The sequence below is a fragment of the Nyctibius grandis genome, chromosome 10, assembly GCF_013368605.1.
Source record: "Nyctibius grandis isolate bNycGra1 chromosome 10, bNycGra1.pri, whole genome shotgun sequence".
NCBI lineage: Eukaryota > Metazoa > Chordata > Aves > Nyctibiiformes > Nyctibiidae > Nyctibius > Nyctibius grandis.
In genome coordinates this window covers 24,880,754-24,906,892 of record NC_090667.1, presented here as the reverse complement: position 1 = coordinate 24,906,892, position 26,139 = coordinate 24,880,754, and the positions used below count along the sequence as shown (strand labels likewise).

Sequence of the window (26,139 nt, the reverse complement as noted above, 5' to 3'; positions counted from 1 at the left end):
GTCACTCTTGTTCTCACATTACGTTCTCTGCTCTCCTGTTTGGGATTATCAGTGCTGTATTCCCTGCCAACAGCAAGGAACCTCTTTAAACCTGGAAAAATTGTGGAACAGAATAAAAAAAAAAAAAATTCCATCACATGAGTAAATGAGGCTTGACAGCATGATGGATGCTGCAGGTCCACAAGTAGGAAGGCACTCCTATGAAGATGGCTTGCGCCTGTTACAGCTTCACATAAGCATAAAAGACACTGGTTTGCCGCATTCAGGAGGGAGATGCTCAACTATTTAGATTGGACGCATTTTATGTAAGACTGAAGATGACTAAGTCACAGCTGGACAGATTATGTTCTAGAAGAAAGCTATGCGCTCCTCCCTCTACCTTAAACAGCAGTGTTTCCTAATCTGCATCTTTTCTCCTTTCCCTTTCAAACACAAGACGCTGAATTCTCCCAAGAAAAAAAATAGCCAAACAATATTCAGGGCTACAAGCTTTAACCGGGAGGAATTTCACACGCACCAGTCATCGTAGGGCTAATTTGATTTTGTCATTATGGAAAACCTGAGAACTATCAAGACCTCAGCTGGGTAACAGTTGGATAGGAGAATGATCTCAACACAGGAGGAAAACGGCACAGACAGGAATTATCTTCCTGAATAATGCAGATAGACTTTGTGTGCACTAAGCATCCAAACACAGTTTGCAAAGATACTCTGAAGGCCCCCTCACCCAGTGTATCAGTTCCGGTGGCTACAACACTGTTCTTAACCCAATCTCAGAGCATTAGAATGCTAGTGAAAACAAGCAGGAAAAACACCCTGGCTCATACTACCAGCTTCCCCATCAACAACTCATACAGGAGATTTTTCACCGGCACCCACTGCACAATGTACTCCTCACCACACCTATTAACATCAGTGTTAAAACCACTGATTGCTTTACTGAAAGCAAAAGTATATACTGAAGCAACACACCACTACAGAAGATGAACACGTGGGCAGAGGCGAGGACTGGCATGGGTGAGACAGCTACCTAAAAAAGCCCAAGAGAAGTAATTCACACCACTAGACCAGGAGTCAAAAAAAACCCCAACAAACCACGTTTTACCTCCACACTGCCTATAAGATGTCCTATGCAAGCTAATCTCTTTTTTGTGCCTTAATTTTCTTGTCAGTAAAATCAGAATCCTACTTCTGAGATGCCACACAGTGTTCAGAGCCATGCACATGGAACCTAGAGCTAAATCAATAATTTAACCAGAACAGGACTGGGGACAAACTGCCCTGGCAGAATTGCAGAACTTTTGGGCAGAACTTTTGGGTGGAAAAAACACCTGAAAAAAAATTACATCACTGGCCGTTTCACTTGTTTCATTCACAATCGGCACAAGCTAAGGACCCACGCACACATCCCGGGTGAGAAGCAGCAGCCTCCCAAAAAGCAGGGATGATCAGTTTAACTGGATAGATTATCTGAACTCCATAGCAAGTCCCATTGTTCAAGATGAATTTTTACATTTTAAACCCACATACCATTTCAGTAACAACCACCTTTCTTAACAACTTAGGTAATTTTGTTTTACAAAATGCTGAAAAGTTTCCATCATTTTTCAAACATGTGTCAAGGCCATTTATTTCCTCCCTCACAACCTTCTCCTCACATAAAACTGAAAATATCAGAATTCCTTGCAAATGTTACCCCAACACAGTGACTCTCCTGGGAACAGCCTACTTCATTATCGCTCACAAAAAGGAGTGACGCCTTAAACTCTGACACTGGAAGAGCAACAGAAAGCTACAAACTTTGCTCCCAAGAACAGCCTGCTCCTAAATCACCCCCATCCATCTCAGCTGTGTGATACGGTTTTAAAAAAAAGGAAGGAATTTTCAGCCAAACCATTTCCGTGCAAGGATCCTGGTTACATTTTCATGTAGTTCTGCAAAACCCAGAGAATCTACATCAACATTTGGACATGCCATTTCATTCTCCCTGCTCCTTCAAGGTCCTCTTGTCCACGTGCAATTCAACAAATTTCTGCTGACCAGTTTCAAGCTGACAGTCCCAAGCTGTGCCCAAGGAAGGCCTAACTAATGACTGCAGGTTTCAATGTATATTCTCACTTTCAGAATATGCTAGTGCTTTATCCTTCACTACTTCTATCTGCATATGTACGACCTGAAATACAGGAGCAGGAAATAGGAACTGTGACACATTAATTTCACTCTTACATTCTCTGGCAGCTTGTGGGGAAAGTCTTTTTCCAAGTTGTGAATTTTTGATCTTACAAATTCTATAGCTGAACTTTTCCTAAACAATACTCTGAACCCACAGTGTCCAAAGAGAATCCACCAAACAGTGGACTTGTGCTGCCAGATGGAAGCACTTCTGCACTCGGCTTCTTGAATGTCTCTGACTGTCCCACACTGTGCTCCAAGTGTTTCAGGAGCTAAGCTGGAAAGGCAACGAGCACCGCTCTTCTAGCAGCACTAACAGTGATTTCCATAGGTGTGTAAAGGATGCTGTCAGCTTGGGACTTCGGCATCCAAGCGCCTCCCACCTCAGGCAGAGCACCCAAGAACAGCCTCTCCAAACAGGACCATTGCGGGACAGCATTAAGGTATTTCCTTTATATATCTCAAAAGTCGTAGTTTTAAACTCAGCAGAGATCTTCCTACTGACAAGACACTTATCTAAAGAGACAGGTTTGGGATGGCATACCCCAAAACACAACGCTGATTACTTAGTAAAACTTTCCACCTTCTGCCCAGCCACTGTCAGATAAAGGATGTGTCCCAACCCCGGGTACCTATCCGGGAGCACAGGCAGGGAGTGGACACAACAGCTCAGATGAAGTACTTCGGAACTCTACCTACACATCACCATACTGCTCACCTAGGTATTCAGCTACCACACTGCAAAGTCAGGACAACTGCTATCAGCTGTGAAGCATAAGACAACAAATACAATCTGCTTAGTTCCTTTATTGGAAAGTGATTGATTTGGGGCTATTTGCAAAGGTTTTCATTAAATAAAAGATTATCCTCACAACAGATGAGGTTTCTTGCTTACGAGACATACTGCTCACACCCAACATGAATTTTTTGCACAGCAATATGCATTTGGAGATGTCATGACATGTTAACATTTAAATAATTTTATTCAAACACAAATAGACAAAATGCTGCTTCAAGTTCTACTAGACCAAATAGTCTCACTAGGTACAAAACTAAAAGCCTCAGCTCACAGTGAACAGAGCAGCACACACCGGGATTTGCAGTACACAGACAATTGCTCTATTTCAAATATATGCTGCTATAACCAAGTTTTCCATATTAGAGAAATAGGGTTCAAGTTTCTGCTGCAACTGGCCTTGGCTGAATTGAATTTTTGCGTTGTTTCAGTTGCACTCATGTCTATACATATTTTCAGCAAAGTTATGTGGAATTCATGCCATGATTTTTTTACTACTGTATTTTTTTATACATTTGATTGACAACGTATCTTCAGTAATTCAGAATTTTCTGCATGCCTCGATATCTCACAAGCCATAATGACTGGCAAGTAAATGCAAAATAAAGACTTTCTAATTGCCAGGTGAAAAAAAAAGGATACAGAACATTGTGTGGTGCATTTACTTACACAGGTTCGTAATACTTGTATACTAATTAATGTTTTGCCATCTTCCAAAACGAGACATCACTCCAGCTTTCTGCTGTATTTACTTTCTGCAAAAGTGTACCTACAAGAATTTGCTATTTTTAAACAGTTAAGCACCATGCCTAGGTTGTAACACTATTCCACCATCACAGATCAAGACTACATTAACACTCATCTCTGACCAGCTTCCCGAGCACACGAAGGAGAGACTACATAGCCAATTTTCAAGCGGGGAACTAAAGGTTTGTCTAAAGAAAGCGCTCCATGCACAGCGACCAAGGGCACAGCCGCACAGTATGTCACAGATCGCTCACCACACAGCGGACGGTAGCTCGCTCTCCTTTAAAAGGAGCGTGAAGTTCCAGAGGACAGCCTGAGCTGGCCGCACCACGTGCTGCCACCAAAAGGCAGAGACCCTGCTCCCCTTCTCTGGTCCCCACCACATCCTCTGCACTTCCACCCATATGCTCTCTCCTATTTATTTTGTGAGGGCTCTGGATGCTTGACAAATCTCTTGGTGAGCCAATTCAGTTCACTATCTTGGCAAAAAAAGAATCCAGCAAAAAACAAAACATAAAATAACCCCAGAAAATAGCTTTCTGCTGGGTTAGCAAGCTGAAGGAGTTCAGAAAAGGGATCCAGTAAGAACCAGAGCTGGCAAACAGAAAAGGCAGAACTCCCCGTTGGGTGGGAGAGGAAGGGGGAGCAAAACTTCCCCCATTCAGCAGCAGAGCTGTTGGATGTACTCAGCTGTCTCGTGTAACTTCACCCGGAGTAACCTCACTCGCAGGGTGCAGTTCTGCAATACTTTCGAGCTGACTTCAGCTGGCGCAGCTTCAGCGCAGCCTCCCCAGCCCTTTCTGCACTGGTGCTAACCTGACCCCACAGTCAAGCAGTTCAGGCAGAAGCCAGCAGAAAACTCTTACTTCCAAAAAGGAAATGCACTTGCTTTCGCCATGGTAGCCTTCCTGAATCCTTCACTACTGGGACAGGCGTGGGCCAGAACAGAGGCAAAAGTGATGGTGCGGAGGAGAGCAGGACTGCGGCAGCAGCATGTCAGGTCAGCTTGACTTGCCATGGAACCGTATCACTACTGTGCACCAAAAAGCTGCACAAAGTTGTGCAAAGAATATACAGTGCGTCACCAACACCCATTCCAGTTTAACACACACATTTCCATATACGAGCAAACCCTGAGGTGGGTATTCGAACTGCACAACAAAGCCAGTTTGTGGCAAGCTCAGAACCTGACTTTCACCCTACAAGTATCCTCGTTCCCTATTAACCTCCAGGCCATCTTGAACCCCAACATCCTTGAAATTCATGAAACTGCAAGAGAACTTTGAATCAGAAAGCCAGTCTCCTCTACAGAGCCTACTTAACTTGATCAAGCAGTCGTCTTTTCTTCAAAGGTTCACTTCAGCTGTATTCATACAGGAAGCTTCCAGATCTTTGCTGTGGCAAAAGTTAATCTACAGCCACATTACTGAAAGCATTCTTGCAGCATGATTATAAGTTATTCCAACCTAATGCCACCAAAACACAGGAAATAATTTGTTTTAGTGTCTTTAGTTAAAGGCCACATGAATGCAAAAGGCTCATATATTCTTCCAAGTATCTATAATTGATACTGCAACTCAGGTTGAGACATGCTAACTATTTTAAGGACTCCACGCTGAACCCCCAGGGCACTGCAGTTTCCTAAATCACTGGTTCTCAAACTTTTCCCAGTGTATTCCTTCCTGCCTACAAGCAAGGATATATTCTCACCTCCTCACTCTCTCCCATAAAAACATTTGAGAATTGCTCCTTGGGAGCAGCTTCCACACTGGCCTCTTGAAGGGGTATTAGTCCTACAGAGGGACCAAGGGCATTGTCAGAAGGATGTCATTTGGGCAGAAGCACTGCTGGGAAATAGGGCCACACTGAAAAATACTCCTCTGCTCCCATTCTCTGCACTCCCTGGAGCTGTGACGAGCAGTCTCAGTCTTCCCAGTCCCATCCTCCCACCAGCTATCACCTCTGCAGCTCCCACATTCTGCTCCCAGAAGCAAGCTGCGTCTTTCCCATCTCCACTCTGAGCAACGCTATCTTACACAGGCTTCCTTATCCAAATATTTCCATGCAACACAATCCTCAAAAATCCTCCAGCCACTTATTTTCATGTTTCAAAGTCTATGCAAAACCAAGAGGCTGCATTATCTGACACCGACGAACTAGAACTCTAAGCTGCACCCTATTTTTTTTTTTCCTGTTACTGAATCATCAGCAGCAGGCATGTTCTGTTAAAAAGTTTGATGTCGGGGTTGCACAATCCTTCCCTATCAACAACTTGCATTTCAAACTGCTCACTTCAAAGTCAAGAGGATTCTTCTCAGTATCAAAATCTCAAACTGCTTTCTGGGCTGCTGGCACGGTCTCTGAAAAAGTTTTGTCCTGTAAATCAACAAGGCTGCAGAAGAAAACCCTGGTATGAGCTCCGGAAGGACAACAGGAATAAGCCTGAGTCACTAAATGAGCAGCTACCAAATCCAGACAATATCTTCTTGTCAATGTGTATGACTGCAATTGTAATCACTCTCTAAATATGAACACATCAAAAGCACCATGACCTTTCTACTCTGAAATTACTTAGAAATATTTTCAGGCTTAAGCATTTTGGTTTTAAAACTAACTCACATTCTGTCTCAAAAGGCTTCTTGTAACTTAAAAAAATAACTAAGCTTGTTTAGAACGGGATGAATAAGCAAAAAAGTTTGCTGCCTTGAAAACTGCCTGCTTGGGATACCTCCCCTTTGCTAAACTTAGCCCTTCCGTGACCCTTTGGGAGGAATGCAAGACCTGTCTACGTTATCAAGTTTATAAGGATTAAAGTTTAGCATAAACAACAGATCACTTCCAAACTTCACTCTAAAAGCCAAATTCCTGACTATTTCTCAGCGCCACTCTTCTGTGTTCCTCCCTCTATGTTCCCCCTTTTTCCTTCATGTTTGGTGAATGTGGGACTATTAGATTCCTGACCACAAAAGAAATTACTTCTCCTGCTCGCTAAAAGCTTGCCACTCAAACTGCTGACAAGTCCTCCCACATTTTTCCACCTTGAAGTCTGAGCACATCAGTACACTTTGCTGAGTATTTCTCATATTGCTCATTAAAATAATTGGGTTTTGTGTGTGTGTGTGTTTGGTAGGGGGAAAATAAAACTCACCGAGAAAGCTTTTCTTTCTCAAATTTATTATTTAAAAATATAATTTGTTTGTTCTACTGTTTAAGCATTTAAATTAGATTTAAGGATCAGAAGGTTGCAGATTTACAATTTAAACAACAATACTGACACTCCTATAGGGCTTGTGGCAACAAAAACTAGCATTAGGGCTATTATGTGCTGCAGATTTCTTCTTTTGGGCTACAGCTTTTCAAGTTCAGACTCATCAGATGAAGTGAGGGAAAAATCCCTTTAGCTATTTTTGTTACAGGAAAATAATACTTCACCACTAGCTCAGGCAGGGGGGAAGGGGGACGATGAACAAGAATCTCCTGATTTGTCGCGTAGAACATCCTCCGAGACAAAGAGCATCTTTACTAATTATAGAAGAAAAAAAAATTTAAACTAGGAGCAGTTGAAAAACTGTTTCTCAGCATGCTCAGTGAGCATTAGCTGCGATTTCAGCAGCTTAGCAAGTCCCACCCCTGCGTGAGCTCAGCAGGGAGGCCAGGAGCACTGCACATTCTCCCTGCTCAGCAGGGACAGGGGCCATCGCTTGGCTGATTTGCTACAGGAATACTGGAAAATTGCCACCAAAATAGCAAATCCTGTGGAAAAAAAAAAAAAAAAAAACAAACCAAAAAACAACACACAAACCCCATGAAACCCCCAGCAACTTCAACAAGGAATTAAGGAAAAAGTGGGAAAAACCCCTCAACTCCCTCCCACAGTTTCAAGATGTTGAACTCTTGCTGCATTACAGTCTGCGGCTTTTTCCATGATCAAAATAAGCAAAAAGTTTAGGCTAAGACAGATTTACACAAAAAATCTCTAACAATATAAGTGCAAACTTAACTGTGCACTAACTCTTGCCGCAAGTCAGTCGTGGAAGCCAAAGACTGGCTGTAGAATCTGTAACAGCTTTAACATCCATAGCTCTTTTTAAAATGTATTTAATTTGGAACAGAAAAAAACTACACAGACAAGTAAAATGCAAAGTTTATTTTAAAATCAAATAGCAGCTTAAGTTTCATAGGGGTAACTGAGATTTAGTATCTCACATGCTATACACTTAAACATACATTTAATGCTTTCAACTCAAGTACTGCTACTACATCTTGTATATATAAAAAAAACTTTGCCTATTGCAACCTTTCTTATACACTGCACATAACACAAGACTTCACTGGCAAGATTTCACAGTTACACACACAAGGAGCACCAGAGTAAGAACACAAATGTGCATCTGCAATACAGTAATACTGCCATGATAACAATGATTTTTGAAGTTTCAAACATCTGAACACTCATTAGGTTTGTTTTACTATTGCCAGAATAGATAGAAACAATTTTATATCTCATCACATCATTCAAAACAAGTTTGTAGAAGTGTGATCACCCAAAATGGGAAAGAATAGACCGGTCAGACTAATAAATTACATGTCTGGAACATCACACATTTAGTTCTCCTTTGTATGCTTCACACCTGAAGTTTGAATTAAAAATTATATTTTTTACTTTAGGGAACATCTGGAAAATTTAAATCAGCAGTTGTTGTTGGATTCCCCTCCCAGAAAAAGAGCATAAACTTTTGCACATTCTGAGATGCCAGTTCAGTGCCATCTCTTTCCTACGGGTTTTTCCAACTTTGACCTATTACTTTTCAAAATCAGATCTGGCTGTAACCGAGTCCTCTTTCTGAAAAGGGATTTAAATGTACGTGGGATTCCACTGCCTCACCTTGGGTTGGTGAAATCGCAGACAACATTAGCTAAGGAATATTACTTTCAGGTCACTTGGGATATGACAGTAAACCGAAAAGCCAGGGCCTTGTCAAAGCCGGGCCAGGTACCCAACAGGATGCGAGGCAGCGGATTAATTCTCTATTATAACATACAGAGAGACTGTAAACAACGTAGAGAGAGGCTGTAAACAAAGACTAAGGGGCAGTAAGGCATTTGGTGAGGAGCTAGTTTTCATACTCACAAAATCCTAAGTTTGTGACTGTTGTCATGTCACTCCGTGCTAGGCAGCAGGTACCATGTTCAGCCCCAGTGATGGATGCATTTTAGGTGGGTTAAAAGTTGCTCACCCCACCTTGTGAAACAATTTGGGTGCTACAGATCCTCAAATGTAAGAGCTACTTGGAGTTTGGCATCTACCACATCATTGCTGCCAGTCAAGTGGATTTAAGGGCATATTTTAATCTCTCTAACATTGTTTTGGTCCTGCAATTTTTGCTTCAAGCTCACAGTAATTCTGAGTTCACTAACTCAGGCAAGGGGCTCCCCATTATAGGTATTAGCTTACAAAGATGGCAGTTGTTTTCTAATGCTAATGTATTCTCATTTCCCATACTGCATACCTCAACTAACAGCTTCATCTTTAACAAATGCCCTGGAATACACCAATAGCTCCAAGTCAACAATACAATATCATACAGACAGTTGCCAGTGCCAAACGGTTAGTTAGGCAGATAAGAAAGGCACTCATTCTTCCTTAAAATAATAAAAAAAAGGAAGCTATTGCAGTCAAGTAGACAGAGTGTGGGGATAGAAGCTGGCAGATTCCACAATACATAGTCACGTCAAAAATGGCCTCCTGCAAACTGTTCCTTCATCAAGCATTTGAGTCAACTGAAAGAATCTTCCTCATTATTCACAGGAGGTTTCACCTCCCTATTCCACAGCAGAGCAGCATTTTCTATACATTTTGACGTACAACTGCCTAAGAAGGGCAGAGGATAAATTTTACTCTGCAGCAGAGGGGAAACTCCTCTCCCCCCTTTCTGTTTGCAGTCCCAAAGTTGAGCCAGGCCTTTATTTTGACTGTTCCCTGGTCTGTGAATGGAAAATCCCTCCTCAGCACTAGCAGGCTGGTGTCTGCTGCACACACCCACTGCACACAGCAGAAATTCCAGTCAATAAGGCAAGTGGGGCCCAGGCGATGGAAGGGGAGGAAGGAGACATACAAACAATAAGAAAAGCATCTGGCTCTGTTACTGGCTGGAAAGGAGACCAGAGTTCAAAAGAGACACAACTGCAGCCTTCACTTAACAGGAAGATCATATCAATTCTCGCTGTCCTACTTTTCACACAGACCAAAATATCTGGAAAGGGTAACTCGGGGTTTCCAGCCCACATTTTAAGGCAATTCCATTAACTCAAGAACAACAATGAAACCCACCTTGTAGGTTTTTGTCTTACCGGACCAAAACATACTCCCGCTTCTGCTTTGGACCTGTGGAAACAGCCTGAAAAGTAAAGCCCTTTGCTGAATGTGAGCCAGCCATCTCTCCACCACCATACTAATGGAGGCTGCTCTGCTGTCCCTCCCTGGAGATAGCAGCCAAGTCTACTGAAGCTTCTCTCATAGCAACCAGAGCCAACAGCAGCTGCTGTCACTGCCTTCAACGCTTACCCACAGGATCCAGAGCAAAGCAACACCCTCCTCCCTGCACCTCTAGAGCAAAAAAGCCAGACGGCTGGCGACAAGATGACTTCCTGGGTCAACCACAAGAAGGTGAAAAAAAAAAATCCTAGTATTTCCTATCCCAGTGAAAAGGGGAATCTCCTATTTCTACTGAAGAAATATTAAATTCCGTTTCTGGGTTTAGGTTTTGCCTTATGGCAGTAACACCCAGTCAGGGTGAGGGGGAACCGTCTGAAATCCACAATGCACCGGCACACCATCACACCCCACCATCGAGCCCTTCGAGACCCAGCTGCATCCTTCGCACAAGGAAAGGCACTGGCCCCCTCGCCCCGGCCCGGCCATACCTTCAGTGCTCCCATTACATCATGGCCAGAGCCCGCAGCAGCCACCGCAGCCCTGCAGCACCCCGGGCCCTCCACAGACCCGCAGAAATCCACCCCCCCAGGTAAAAGGCCCACCCGGGGATCTTAGTTTCGGGCCGAGGAGCGCGGGGACAGGGCCGGGAAGCGGCTGTGAACACCCCCCCCCCCCCCCCCCCCCCGCCGCTGCTGCTACACCCATTTCCCCGCTTCCACCGGGCCACACGCGGCCTCGCACCTCAGCTCCTTCCCTCCCCCCGGGGACGGCGAGACGCTGCCCGCCGCCGCTTCCCCGCCCGACCCGGCGGTGAACTCCGGTCACCGGCACCCAAGGACGAGACGCCGGGAGACAAGTGACCTTGCCGGTGCCGTCGGAGAGAAGGCGGCGGGGGTCGGAGCGGGGCCGGGGCGCGGGCAGGGCGGCCGGGAACCCACCCGGCAGCGGCCACGCGTGACGGACGAGGAAATGCAGGAGAATCCGCGCTGCAGCAACCCCCGGGGGGCTACGAGGGAAGACGCCGCACGGGCACCATGAGAAAGCAGAAAATGCAGGTCAAACACCGCCTCCCCCGGGGCCCGGAGGGGCCAGCGGCTCAGGGCGGGCAGCGGCGGCGGGGGCAGGCAGCGGCGGCCCGGAGGAGGCTGCCCCAAGACGGACAACGACCCCCGGGGCCCCCCGGGACAATAAGGGGAAAAATGGGGAGCGGAGGAGGGCAGCGTACAGCAGGGCTTCCCCGCCGCTCGCCTCCACCGACAAAGCCCGGCCCCAGTCCCGGCCCCGCACCGGTCTGCTACCACCGGCCCGAGCCCGGCCGCCGCGGTCGGGCGCGCACCACCGGGACCGCCATGATAGTCCGCGCCACCGGGCCGGGCCGGGCCGGGCCAGGCCAGCCTGGGTCGGGTCGGGCTGGGCTTCCCGGGCCGCTGCCCCACCACCGCGGCCGGACCGTGACGCCCGGGCCCCCAAGGCAGGACAGGGCGGAGCGCCGGGCCGCGGCCCACGCCGGGAACCCCCCACGCCCGCCCCAGCATTCCCTCCCGCCGGCCCCGCCGCCGGGCACGGCCGGTCCCCGCCCGTCCGCGCCTACCTGGACGGCCCGTTCCCCGGGCCCTCGCGCGGCACTAGGCCCGGCTCAGCGCCACGGCGTCTCCTGGGCAGCCGGCGGGAGCGAGCCCTCGGCGGCGGCTGCGGCGCCAGCCCCTCCCCCTGGCAGCAGTAGCGGCGGCTTCTCCCCGGGCCGGGCGGAAACGGTGCTGGGCGCACGGGGATCCCCGGCGCCGGCGCCAGGGGCGCCCCGGGCACGCCCACTCCCGCTCCCCGTTGGCTGCCACGGCACTACGTCCCGCCCCGCCGGGGCGCCCGCCGCCGCCAACGCCCCACCCGCTCACGCTTGCCATTGGTGACCTCGCCGCCCGGCCCCCGCCTCATTGGGAGCTGAGCATCCGCCCCGCCGCTCGCCCCACGGTCCTGGCGTCCCATTGGCGCACGGAGCTGCCAGTCGGTCGGGGGGGCGGCCGCCAGCATCGACGCGGTGCAGCCGGGCGGGCTGCGACAGTGCCTGCCGGCCGAGCCGCGCTACGTGCCGAGGGGCGGGGCCGGCGGGGCCCGGCACCGCCCCCGCCGAGGCGCCGCTCCTCGCGGGGTAACTCCCGCCTCGGGACACGTGGCAGAATGAAGGGGCGGCGCGGGCGGCCGGGATTCCTGGGCGGCAGCCGCCGCTGCGCCGCGCATGCGCGGGCCCGGGGAGGGGAAGGGGGCAGAGAGCGCGTGCGCGGCGGCGCGGGCGCGGGGCCTGCAGCTCGGCACGTCCGCGCCGCGGGGGGAGGGGGCGGCCGCGGGGCCGGGGTCCCGTCAGGGGGGCTCGGGCAGGCAGCCCGCCGCCACGGCGCCCCCCGGGCAGGCAGCCCGCCGCCACGGCCCCCCGCCGCCTCCCCCTCAGGCCTCGCGGAGCGCGGGTGCCGCGCCACGGAGCTGCTCTGCTCCGGCGGCTGCCCTCCCCCTCCGACCGGCGGGCCCTCCTGAGGCGAGGCTGGGGTACGATGCGCCGGGACCGCCGCCTTCCGCGCCCCGTCACGGGCCGGGGCCAGCAGAGAGGGCTGCCCGCACACCGCTGGAGTCCAGGGCCGGCTGATTCTCCCGTCCCCGGAGCCCCAGACAAAGGGCGCGGGGCCGGCGGCGTGAGGCGGAGGAGCGGCCTCTCCGCGGGAGGGGCGGCGGCAGGAGGCCGAGCCCCGCTGAGCCGGGCAGGCAGGACGCTGCGGAACCGGGTTGGGTGCTTGTGCCGGTGGCCGTGGGCCGCCTCTCCGTTAAGACAGGCGGAGCGCACCCGCCGCTGCTCCGCGGGACGGGCCTCCGGAGCTTCCGGCCGTCCTCCCGGGGGAAGGCAGGGCAGCCGTCCCGCCCGCTGCCGGGGAACAGGCGCTCCGCAGGGAAGGCCAGGCACAGGCAGAGCCCTGCCTGCCCTTCCCCCCGCGCTTAAACAGCCTTACAGACTTGGAGGCTGTAGGACGTTAATTACCGCTGCCAATTAACACTGCGCGCGGACTACACCAACTAAAGGGACGTTTATAAGGAAGGCGAATGGAGCCCGAGTGCGGGAGGAGCTGCGGGACAAAGCTGGAGGCTGTGCAAAGGAGGGGCGGCGGCCACCGCCCCGCTGCCGGGGCCGCTCGGCAGTGCCGCGCCGCGTACCGCGGGTGGCGGGCGGCTGAGGAGCCGCCGGCGCCTGAGGGCCGGCCCGGCCCGGCCCCGCCGCCATCTTGTGCGCAGCGCCCGCCGCCCCCCGCCCTAGCAGCCGGCAGGGCCGGAGCGGGGCCCGCGGAGCTCCGGGGCAGCGCGGGGCTGGGGGGGGGGGTGGGAGAGGCGGCTCCGGGAGGTGGCGGTCAGGGCCGGGGGTCCCCCCGCGGCGCCGGTCACGGGGAGCACAGCCAGGCGTGCTGCAGGCACTGGGCGGCTGTGGCGCGGCGCTCGGGCGCGTACTGCAGCGCGGGCAGGAGGAAGCTGGCGAAGGGGGCGGCCTGGTGCTTTGTCCAGTTGTGTCTGTCCGCCAGGATGCTGTGGAGGCTGCGGGGGGCGAGCCTGGAGATCCGCAGGAGAGCACCTGGCAAAGACAGCGTAAGCACAGAGCCAGAATTACACTTGCGAGACCGAGAGGCTGCCGCTCCTCGCCTCATACAGTTCATCCAAAGCACCCTGAAGGAGCCCTTCCTTCGCCTCTGAAGCTGCCTCTCTCTAAGCTGCACCTGCCCTGCCCCTTGGTGTTTCTCAGAAATCATCTTTCCAAGCTAGCGTTTGGTGTCTCCCCCTTCCTGAGTACTTCTTAGAGAACACGCCAAGAGCGAATGAAGTGTTCCCAGAATAGCCCTGCCAAAGCCATTGCTGCTTATTCCCTCCACCTTGTCCACGTGCAACACCAAATGCAGGGGGCCATTTCAGTGCCAGAGCTCACAAGATACGAATGTTTAATTCGTTTTGTGCCTACTGGCTTCATGGGGCTCAGAAGAGTGCCAGTACAGACCAGGAAGCTGTCCTTGTCCCCAGGAGTACCTGGTGTAAATGTAGTGATTCAGGTTAGGCATGTTGTGGTCAGGCCAGTTGGGTTCACACAGAATGAACATAGAACGAGAACTAGTTTTGACTCATTTCTTTTGAGCACCACAGAAGGAATAAGTGTGAGCAAAGGATGTGAAGGGGCTGGGAGGTGCTTGTTGAACTACAGTGTGGGACTAGCACTTGACATGGAATGAATTGTGGGTAGGCTGAGGCTGTGTGGCTGCTGAGCGTGAGAGCAGAGAAAGAGGGTGATAGACTAAATTGTAGGACGATGGAGTCATGCGATGCCTTGAAGTCAAAGACAAGGATTTCAAACCTAATGAGTCAAAGGGAAAGGAACTGGGGAGAATGAAACAGAAGAGACGTTATAGTTGGGTCAGAAGAGTAAATACAGCAGCCATGCTGGAAGGATATGAGCGTCCCATTCCTGGTCATCCTTGTTCTCTGCCAGTGAGCGGGTGAAATCCAGCCAGTTACGCACTCTGTTCAGCCTTCCTGCCATGTAGCTATTTCCCGTCCGTATTCCTGTTCTCTCCAAATCCAAAGGAGAAAGAATGGAGATGTTGTCCCCATTGGGTGTTTGCTATGATAATTTTTCAGGATTTTGCATTCATCCCTGGAACTCTCCTGGGTTAGAAAGGTGGGCAAGGGCAGGAAAGGTCACTGCTCTTTATCTAATCTCCACTTCTGTCCCTGCTTGTAGCCTGTGTTGTGTAACATAACTTTTGGGGTGAAAACTGTGTGAGCTGAGTAGAAGTGTGTCAGAGATCCACAGTGGTTTTTAGAGTAAACTCCCTTATTCCCGTTCTTACCTGGCCTGCTGAAAAATTTTGTTGACTTGTTCCAGGAGAAAGCAACTCGAGGAGGAATTCTTCCCAGGAGTTCAATAATACGAGCAACGTGATCTAGACAGAGGGAGGGAAAACACATCCAGATACAAAGATTGTGACACTTCTGTCAGTGAAATGAATAAAACTGATGGAGCCTTACCATCGTCTCTGGAGAAATATTTCCCAGGTTGAGGATCGAATAGACGCTCACCGGTTGCCATTTCAAATGCCTAGAAATGGAGGAGCATTGTTAATTCACTAACTGATCCAGAGGTTTTTTTTTCCCTGTTAACTCTGATAGTACCCATTTCCCTTCCTATGACACAAAACTGATCCTAAAATATGGAAGTATTCACATTGCTTTGATCCATACCGTGGTGAAACAGCACCTTTGAAAAGCAGTATGTGCCCGGCTCAGTCAAGCCTATGAGTTAACATACATGGAATGTGAATTGCCTTATAGCTTAAACTAAGTAAGAGTGATTTTTATCAGCAGCACACTTTCAATCCAAAGTGAATGAGTGCACACAGCCCCTTTCTCCTCTGCAACGAAGTCTTGCTCCCTATGCAGCAGGTATAGGTGGCTGCTCCAGCAGACACCGTTAGTGTCAGTCACTTCCCACGCACACACAGCATTGTCCCCACTCCTACCAGGCAGCCCGTGCTCCAGATATCCGCAGGAGTGCCATAGTCTAATCCAAGAAGCACTTCCAGGGCACGGTATGGCTGGGTCTGTATCTCCTTGGAAAAAGGCTTGTACTGAAACAGAAACAAACTCCCTTTGGTTAATGTCCCTAAATGGGTCACAGGCTTCCTGCGCAGTGAGAAGGACACTGCGGGGCAGAACCGAGTACGTGTACTACACTGCGCAGGGCATGGCAGGCACATTCTCAGCCCTGCTGACACCAGGGTGATTTTATCTCCCAACATTTCACACTGAACGTGGTTTTGAGTTTCTGACTGTAGGGACTAACTGCAAGCTGAAGAAACGTCCAAAGTTGACAGTGTGTCCAGGAGTCGAGGGCCCAGCTCTGAGCTGGGAGTGCCAAATATAACACCCCCCAAATCGGCATCTCTTCAGCACACCAAAATAGCTGTTCAGTTGTAAAAGGACAGGCGGCCAAGGGTGGGATGGAAAGAGGCAAACAGCAATCCCGCGTCGTCACGGGATGGAGACTCAGAGCAGACTCACTGTCCAGCACGCGCTGCCCAGATCTGCAATTTTCACTTCTATGCTCATTAAATCGGATTCTTCCACTTGGTTGCCAAGATCACCTAGGTGGAAAGGACAGAGAGAAAGCAGGTCTTTCCAAACCAACAGGTATGCATCACCTACCACAGGAGAGGGATGTATACCTGCCTTTAAGGTTTTTCAACCTAAAAGGTCCTAAACTGCTTTTTATCACCACCTCTGTTTTTTGAGGAAACACAAAGGAAGAGCTGCTATCCAGTCAAAAACCTAAGAGGACGTTTGGGAGGACAGTAGCTTGGGGTGAAGCGGTGTGACCCTGTGCTCCTGTCCTGCTGCAAGGTTCCTCTAGCGCTGAGGTTACTGTGGGCTTGGAGGAAATCACATCCTACCAGCACTAGTCAGACACAAAACATCTGTAATGCCTCCTCAGCCTTCAGCCACCCTGGCTGTCACGGACCTTGGGCACAGCCTGCTTGGTGAGCACCGGAAAGGTGACATTTTCACATGACCCCGGAAAAGGGTAATTTTTGGTTTACTGCTCTGCAGTGAGCTGTCAGTCTATGCCTAATATTGTGCCTTTCTGCTCCAAGCAAGACTCAGTCACTAATTTAGCATTCCCCCATTGCCCCAGAGTTTGAGAGACAAAACAGCACCGTCATGGGAGAAATACTCATGGGAGAACATTGTGCGAGGGAAATATAAAGGGTCTCATTGCTGGGAGATGAGCTGATCTCTCGAGAAACTCTCCAGCCCTGTGTCCTATTCTATATGCACACCATTCTCTGCGAATAGATTATGTCTCAAAGGGCCTTGAAGATTAGCAGTACATACAAGCCTCCCACAAACCTCAGAAATATGGGAAATAAAGAGCAGAAGTGTCGTACAGCTTTCTCATCAAACCGTTTTGTATGTAAACCTCTCAGTGGCTGAAAACACCAGACACGAGGGGACGATCCTGTACCTAAAGCTGTAAGGATGAGCTCCGAGGTTGTGCTGGGGCTGTTAACAGATGCCTGTCGCTTGTAGTTGTCCTCCACACAGACCTACCTGCAAGACCACGTTTCTGTAGGTGCCTTGAGTAGCTTGTAGCTGCTCAGCCTGATGTTTGTATTCAGCAGAGGTAGGAGAGGCCTCTCAGCAGCAAAAGCTGGCTGTGCTGGTTTGTACTGGCCATTGCAGGAGATGGGAACTTCTCCTAAGATATCTGTACCTGCTGCCTCTCTGTTTCCCTCATGGCAATAAACATGTAAGTCCCTTTTCTCATTAAAAAAAAAACCCTGGAGTGCTCACCTGGTCCCTTTAGCCTCAGATCTGTTCTCTGGCTGCAGCCAAGCATATCAGGCAGGAGCCTTTGGAGGCTTTTGTCACGTCCGTACAGCAAGACGTTCTCCGGCTTGATGTCGGCGTGGATGATGCGGCAGCGCCTGTGCAGGAAGTGCAGCCCTGCCAGCACCTGGGCGAGCAGCCGGCGAGTCACCTCAGCGCCAGCAGCACGAGGGTCCCCACCGCCTTCCCTGCCCCACTCCCACTGCACTCACAGCAGTCAGGCGCGGTAGATAACGCAAGCTGTGGACGTTCTGGTGTTGAAGGAAGGGGGAGCTGATGATAACTCTGCAGTGAATTGTTTCTGTGTGGTGAGCGCCCTGTGCCAAGCTGGAGGTGCAGCCAGCAGCGCAGTGACATTGGCTGGGGTGGCCCCGTGGGAGCGGGTACAAGGGGTTTCGTTGTACAATGGAGGAGAAGCGGGTGCCGGAGCCCCCTGTGCCCAGCATGCCAAGCGAGGGGGGTCCTGGGGAGCCCGGCAGGGAAGGGGCTGTCTAAGGGAGGTGGGGGTGACACGCAGCAGAAAGCGGCGTGAAAACACAGAGATATCCGCATGGATGGGCAAGCTGGGAGGGATGGAAAGAGGACAGGGCTACGAGGAGGGATTACGACCACAAAGCTGAACTTTCTGCCGAAAAAACACTCGTATGGCTGTTACATCCTCGGACCACCACAGCTTCCTGCTGATCATCGTTTGAGAGGAGGTTGGGGGCTGGTTAGAGAGTGACATGGCATGGGAGGGCATCCCATCGTACAAGGAAAGAAAAGGAGGTGCAGCGTAACCCAGACAGAAGGAGGGAGAGGCGATGAGCGAGTGCGTGTAGAGAGGCCTTAGGGGCAGCGCAGGAGAGCCATGTAGGGGAAGAACAGCTTACGATGGAGCAGGGAGTCTGGCCTGTCATGGGGGAGAGATAAACAACGCCTACCAGAGAGAAAGAGCTGCTATCAGAAATCAATAACAGCGAAAACGCTGCTGTGAGGTTTGTAACTTTTTTTTAAACACTCTGGTCAGTCATAAAGGGCTGGCAAATATTCTCTGTTATTATCAAATTCTATTCTGGGATGAACACCGGCCCCGAGGAAATACCAACCTTAAATGGTAACTGTGAAACACAAGGAAAGATTTAAATAGCTAAACTGGAATGAATCAGAAGTAAATACTGCCCTGGTGCTGTTCTGAAGGGGGAAAAAAGATTCTGAGATTTTACAATCAAAGCAGATAAGGGAAAGGATCAAGCAAAAGGCTCGGGTGTGAGATAGGGCACAGGGACTAACGCCACTACATTTTTGTGTAACTTATTCAGGAGTTAGTGGAGCTTCTTTCGAGGCAGAAGAGGCTATTCCAGAAAACAGGATGGAGGAGGAAGCGGTTTTCTTTCTTAGTGTCCCTAGAAGGGCACAGGAATCGGGGCAGCAAATCTTCCTCTTGACAGGCGTGCAGACTTCTGATAAATCTCCGCATAAGAGGCAAAATGTGATTTTAACTGTTCCGAGGCCTCACTCAGGTTTCCCATTCCTCAGCTATTCCCAGCCAACGCAGGAGGAACTCAGTTTTCACGATCTGTTTGATCAGCACACCACATCCTTAGAGGGGATGGAGGAAGAGTTGGCTCTGAGCAGGGAAACCTCAGCGTGGGTGGAGGACCAGCCAACCGAACCCGCAATTTAGAAAGCCCTGGAAGGACATCAGCGCTGGGGGAGACCTCGAGCAGCCTTCGGTGGTGCCGTGCAGAAAGCTGCTGGACCTGCCAGTGCTACCCGCGGCTGGATGCCGAGGCGAATGCCAGCAGGGGTTTCTCAGGGCAGCGGGAGGGCAGAGCGGTACACGGTGTGCCCACAGGAAGCATTAACTATGGCAGGCTCTTCCATCCCCAGCTACTCCTGGGAGCAGCGGAACTGATGGAGAATGCAGTGATTACTGAGATAGTGGGAATACACGTGCCACCCCTGAATCCCTGGTGCAGGGCTGCAGGCTAGTGGGGGTCCTGACTGATGACACTGCAGGCTTGGGCAGTAACGCACAGTGCCCCTGTATTCGTGGGAATGTGATGACTTCCCGCTCTGCATTTTATTTAATGTTTTCTCTCCTTATACCCAAAAGAAATAGTTACTGTTTGCCTTAAAAGGAAAAAAAAGCATGTCTTGAGCACTCACTCTGTGTTGTCCCTTTCTTTGCAGATGCAGTCATGGAGTTCATGGCAGATGACCCCCGGATGAAGACAACGGCATGTTCCCCAGCCAACCCTCCCTTGGTGCCCTCACCCAGTCCCAGCTCAGTTCTCACCTGCTGTAAAGACTTCTTCACAAAAGGCAAAGGCAGTCCCTGGGCTGCGTAGTTACCCATCAGACACCGCAGGGAAGGACCCAGCGCCTCAAATACCAAGCACACATGTGGGAAAGAGTCAGGGATTCATTAACAGAGAGAAAATGCTGCCACCATCCTTTTGCCCTTCACCAGAGCAGCCAAGTGTCTCCTTATTCAACCTCTTCCCTCCAGCCACCTCCCTGTGCCCCGGTCCAGTTACTGCCCTGCTCATCCTCCTCACAGGAGCACAGTGCTCGGTTCTACACCATCCTGTGACTCTCCCAGGCAAGCCCAGGCTTTGCTGAGCCAGAGCTGCAGCACTTCAGCAGAAGGATATGGAAGCCGTTCTCTCCGATCATTCTGAAGTCGTCTAACAAACAGACAATGTTTTCTCCTGCCCGGTCCTTCTTCTTCATACTGCTCACCTGAGGGGGAGGATTACAAGAAAGCTGCAATTAGAGACATATATATACGCACAAGGACATCTTGCACCTGTTTTATCCCGTTCTACAGACTTTCTCTTCCAGGAGTTGGCACTTCATGACAAATCCCACAAAAACAGCATCAGGAAAACCAGGCTCCAAACACACAAGCAGAGTCTGTTACCAAGGAATGAGTTTCTGTATGTTGTCTAGCTCTTGACCAGGTGGGACCATCACCCTCACAATGTCCAAATAACTCAAACCGATCCTGCTAATAGTGTCTAGCACACTTCCCACCGCTCATTCTACCCCATGCAGGCCCAGAAAGTGCTCCTGCTTTTGCTGGAAGGGGATTCCCCCAAGACCACAGCTCCCTGCTCCCAGAAGGAATGGCTGTTTCCTTTGCCCTTCTGCAGCCTCTGCTCCTTGTCCTCAGAGAGGGGATGGCCCTTTTCCTCCTGGGCTGAGTAGCAGGCTGGGACGTTGCCTTTTAAAATCCACACCTTCCCTTCCACAATTTCTCGCAAGAGGTTGCAGAGAAGCAGAGACCTTGTGGTTTGTCTTCAGGCACTCAAAGGCTACCTGTCCTACTCGGGTAGAGAGCAGCTTCCAGGTCTGGAGGAACCCAGCGAAATAGGTCTCTTTGGGCTGAAAAAGGGTTGGTCATGGGCAAGTACTGCAGAGATCTATAAGACACAGAGTGGTGGCAGCGGGCATGAGCATACGTCTTTTGTACAGGAACCAGGGGGCATCAAACCTAGCACTTGGGAGGTGTTTTCTCTTCACAGCCGTAACTGTCGGGATTTTGGTTTGGCGCGTTGTGCAGCTGCCAGACCCACCTGCACCAGCGCCGGGAGGTTTGTGCTGGCACGGCGGAGGTGAGCAGCCCTGGGAGCCGGGCAGACCAGATAGCCTCTGCCGGCAGCTCCACAGGCACCCACTGCCCTGCGCTGGTGGGAACGGCCCTGGGAACCAGCTGCGTTCTGCTGAACGGGAGGTGTGTCTTTCAGAGAGAATTAGTAATAAATCAAGGATAAGGCTCAGTCTGTACGCAGGATTGTGCTGATGCATAGGAAAGCAGCCCTGTGATTACGTGAAATGAGTGCCACTTGGTACTTGCTCTTGCATCACTGAGTCTGGCTCATGTCCCTTTGGACAGGGCCTACAGATCTACAGGTGTGCCCTAAACCGTTCTGAAACCTGTTGGAGAAAGGCCTCCGAGTAATTTGAAATGCAAAATTTAATGGCTTTTACTCATCTAAAGTTGATGTAACTTTGTATTTAGGCAAACTTGAAGAATTGTAACCATGAGCTTTCTAGAACTAGCAGGTCAAGCCACCTTCAAAGGCAACTAGCTGAGACCCAGATACAGGCACCTACTTAGCACATCCGTTAGCAAAGGCAGGAGAAAGCTTTCTGACTTCAGAGGTTTATTATATTTTTTGCTACATCCTGCTTTTTTTTTTTTTTTGCAGATATTTCCTTTTACTTCAGTATCAGTGTTGTGATGCAATGCCCTTTGAGCTGGGAATGACACAGATACAGTGGACACACTCCCATCTCCTGCTGAAGAACAACATTCCCACTCTTTGCTGTTGGTTATTCACTTTATCTTTCTGCAGGTTCCTCCTATTTACTGGATTTCAGTCTCAGCAGAAAGAAACGGGCTGACAGGGCAAGTAGGACACAGCCAGCATGTCCCAGGACAAGAGGAGGAAGGAGAAGGTGCCCATTTCAGAGGCCAGCACCAAGCCAAGGTGATTTCCATGAATTACCTAACTTTTGGGGTTTTCTTTCTGTTCCCCACCTAGCTCCTCGGACTGAGACCTGGAGGGAGAAGGGACGATGAGGCTGATACTCAGCCCTGAACCCAGTGGCCATCCCCACGGAGCAAAGCCCAGAACCCCAGAATGTACGTACGCAGCGGAGGAGCGCGACCTCATCCTGGGCAGCCTCAGCAAAGCTCTCCCTGCTTTTCAGGACCTTCACAGCTACGTGTTTCTTCCTCCTGGGAAAGGAATCACAGCTGCCAGCCAATGCACGCCAGCGCAGCCCTAACCAGCAGCACCTCCCCTTCACCCAGTCACCCAGCCCTGGGCTGCGTGGGGAGGGTGCTGCCCTCCTGCACCCAGCCCCGTGTGCCAGCCCCATGGGCATCCTCCCCTGCGATGCTGCCGGCATCTGTCAGCGCTGCTGGCCGAGAGACCAGCAAGGAACTGGGGAGAAAAAGGCAGAGCATAGATACTGCAGGATCTAAATGAGAAGAGCAAATGCTGAGCAAGGGCTGATTCCACCTCATTTATGTTCTTTGGTTTCCAGGGACCAGCTCTGCTTGTCGCACCCCACCAGTCTCCCTGCCAGGTTTACCATGTGCTCAGGGGATGCCGATGTGCTCCGGGGCAGGCAGCTGCGCTCTATTGCTTCTGCGAGAGGGGCAAGTCCTGCCCAGGAGATCAGCCACCCCTTCCCACCTCTCCGAAAGCTGGTCAGCCCCTCACCTCATGTCCTGGCACAGCCAGACGGTGGCAAAGGCGCCGCAGCCCAGCTTGCGCAGAGCCTGGTATCGTGTGTTGAACACCTCTCCATCCCGCACGGGGTGGTGGCCTCCTGCGGGGACCATCGATAAGAGACATTACTGACATCCCTAGATGCTCCTGGACTGAAAGAGCAGCTGAGGACAGCCATCCTCCAGGAGGAACAGCCAGACAGGTCCCGGTGGCCACCTCTGGCCTGGGAAGAGCCTGGCATGATCTCCGTGTGCCCGAGGACTGACCTGTGTGCTGGGCTGCCAGCACCTCCTCCTGCACCCGCTCCTCCATGGCCCAGCGTCACAGCAGGTCCTGGCACGAGGGGATGGAGGCAGTGGGGAACCAGGCTGTGGGATCTTCAGCACTTTTCTCCTTTAAAAAGTGTTGGAGAGCTGCAGGGCAGCCGTACCCCCGCTGCGCACATCGATTCGCTCCTCTGCCCCTGCTCTCCCCTCGCCCCTTTCCTTCCCATCCGCTTCGTCAGCCCCTGGAGCTGGGCTGGTACAAACGCTTTTGGCACTTCACAGAGACAGGGATTATTTTAAGGGTTCAGAAGAGGGAAGCTGGCAGGCTGGGGCTGGGCAGGGATTGTGGTGGTATGTGGCCGGGCCAGGGCTGAGGCCAGGTGGGTGTCTCTGGTTTCCCTGTGCACAGTGTGGAATTTCTGGGGCTTAGCAGGGGCTGCGGGATTCCCTCCCATGGCCAGGGAAAGCACCCGCTCCCCGTCCCGGCTGAGGAGGGGGCACGTCTGGGCTTTCGCTGGCAGGAGGAGCCTCATGCTGCAGCTGGGTGCGAAGCAGAACCCGCATTTTGGACACTGCCGTGCTGCACGTCTGTTCACAGCTCAGCCCTGGGCCGGAGCACAGGTTTATCACTGACTGTCCCGTGTCACCCGTGCGAGAGGCTGTGGTGGAGGGGGAGGCTGTGCCCGGGGGTTGTTACTATGACAGCCCGAGGTACAAACACCCAGATGGTGCAGACAGACTGATGCACCTGCTGTCCCCCCGCCCTGCAGCACTGGCATAGAATTGGCTTCAGCACCGGCCACCTGAAATAGCCGCCCAGAGCCCGTGTTGCTAATGGAAATATACATGTGAGCTGCCGGGGCTGGGGTACTCCCAGCCCAGACGTTCGTCAGCTGGAAATGTCACTTGCTGTACGGCCGAAGCTTCAGGCTAACGTGCGTTGCCAGAGCTTGCGACAGGTGATGATAATCCCAATAGACCATTAGCACGGGTATAAATATTGACCTTTAAATCCTCCCAATCAGGTCGCTAAAGCTACGAGCTCATCTGCACTGGAGGATTTTCAGAAATAGTTACAGCGGGCTGGCGGTGGTGGTGGCAGCGGGAGCCACGGCACGGGGAGTTGTTCTGGGACAGTAACATCTTCCAGGTGCTGAGACAGAGGTGTGACCTCCTCAAAAGACAAAGGTTTCTCTCCACATGCGGATGCTCCTCTCCCAGCCCAGCAGCCAGAGACGCAGCCTGCCTTTGGGCACCCAGTGAGCTCCCGCACCGTGCGAAGGGTCAGACTGGGCTCCAGACTCCGATCCTGTCAGGGACAGCCCGAACTGCCAAAGCGGACATTGCTCCGTTCACCCCAGCCCGTACAGCAGTCTGAAAGGAGCTCAAAATCCCTCCCCCTCCTTATATTTTTACACCTCTAACCATGGCATTTACGCTGGTCAGAATCAGCCTCTTTAAGGCATAAACCTCCAGGATGCTGCACATCTGTACGGCCGCTCTTTTCAGCAAACACTTGCTAATGTCTTAGCTATGAAACAGAGGTGAGATCAAAATTCTCCTTATTTGTGCACAGACTGAGCACCTCAGTAACCTCACGAGCTCCTGCACCCCCAGAGCCTGCCCCAGTCCTCTTCATTCCCATCACTGGGACAGCATGGGCTGATCCGAGAGCCGGGCAACAGCCGTAAAGATGTTATAATGTCGCTCCCCATTCACCCGCCAAAGGAAAAGTCAGGCGTGTGCGGAGATGGGAGTTCAACTGCACCGTCCTGAGGTGGATTGTTATGGACATAGGAGACTTCGGTGGGGAAGTAGGACCCAAAGACAGACTCATAGTGTAAAACCCATCCTAGCGCTGGGGCTGACGGAGCTTTTGGGCAGCTCACCGGGCCCTGGTGTCCTTCTTGCTTGTCCTTGTCCTTAGGCGTGTGAAACTACCTCCATCCACCCCGTTAGATTGGATGCACTGGCAAAGGATGAGGAGCGTTGCTATGCAACTTGGTACAGGAGAGAGAAATGTACTTTTCTAAGCTTTGTGATAAAGGACAATCAATGCTTTAAAGTCCTTCATCGCTTGACGTCTTTACCTTAAAAACTACTGTCATTTTGCTTTTGTCATTCAAAGCTATGTTGTGCAGAACCTACTGGCGTGCTGCAGGTCTGGGCCAGGCCAGACAACTTCACCCCAAAACCACACCGGTCCTGCCTGGTCTGCGAGGGCCATGGGCAAGGAGCGGTGCTTCACCTCTTGCCTGGACAACCCCACCCGACCTGCACGGAACGGCGTACGGAGCTGCCCACCACCAGTCATGCCTTATAGCACCCGGACCTCTGGAGTCCAGAGCTCACCAGAGCAACGCACACCTTCACCTTCTGCACGCACACAGACCTGGCAAGCCCTTGCTGAGCACAGCATCCCCGCAAGTCGCAACATGCAGCGTAAAAGCCCTGGGGCCCTGCGCAGACTCACCGTGCAGCTCGCAGGCAGGGCACACCGCTCCGTCCCTCATCTGGCTCATGCTGGAGCTCCCCGAAGTGAGATACCAGCTGGTCCTGCTCTCCTTTTAGTCTGCGTGCCCGGGTGGGTGTCCTTGAGCAGACCAAACTCTTCTGCATCGCTGGATGGACGTGGTGAGGAGCGGGGCAGGGTATCGGATCACAGCACCGCTTCTGGGAACAACCTTGGCTTTGGGATAGCAGGAGACCCAGGACAGCTGCGGTGGATTCACTTTACTGCCGGCCTCTCCCGGCTTCCCTGGCAGCAGGTCCATCAGCCTGCTGCAGCTCCAGTCTCCACAGCAACTATTTATAGAGGGAAACTCACAGCTCTGCTGAGATGGAAACAGAGAAATCCTTCTCCTCTGCTCCACTGTCCCCAGACCCAGAAACCGTGGGGCTGCCTGGCACTTCCCACTGCTCCTGGCAGCGTGTCAGCAGGACTTTGGCCCAGCCTCACTGCTGTGGCACCGTCTCCTGCCTGGCACAGCCATCCCCAACCCGTGTGTGGCAGAGGGACAGGCTCCCCAAGCCCACCCCTGTGCCATGCTGCCCATCCCGAGGCACCTCAGCCTCCCCCAGCAGCGC

General features: G+C 51.7%; 2 protein-coding genes across 2 annotated transcripts in view; both read right to left on the bottom strand.

Moving 5' to 3' along the window:
• The window catches only part of SETD5 (SET domain containing 5), a 69,555-nt gene extending 57,651 nt beyond the window's left edge, over window positions 1–11,904 (bottom strand). Inside the window, exon 1 of the mRNA XM_068408955.1 lies at window positions 11,743–11,904. The gene's annotated coding sequence lies outside the window, so the exon portion shown is untranslated. The remainder of the gene's footprint in view (window positions 1–11,742) is intronic.
• A 1,600-nt stretch (window positions 11,905–13,504) lies between these two features.
• On the bottom strand, window positions 13,505–25,566 carry LOC137668115 (SRSF protein kinase 3-like). Its single transcript, XM_068409409.1, has 12 exons — window positions 25,526–25,566; window positions 23,053–23,179; window positions 22,778–22,886; window positions 22,200–22,287; window positions 20,195–20,282; window positions 19,837–19,943; window positions 17,520–17,682; window positions 16,230–16,312; window positions 15,689–15,796; window positions 15,198–15,267; window positions 15,020–15,112; window positions 13,505–13,755 (listed from the first exon to the last, which is right to left on the bottom strand). The coding sequence occupies exons 2-12, from the start codon at window positions 23,096–23,098 to the stop codon at window positions 13,568–13,570; spliced, it is 1,143 nt and encodes a 380-aa protein (XP_068265510.1). The 5' UTR covers window positions 23,099–23,179; window positions 25,526–25,566; the 3' UTR covers window positions 13,505–13,567.
• Between the last annotated feature and the right edge of the window lie 573 nt (window positions 25,567–26,139).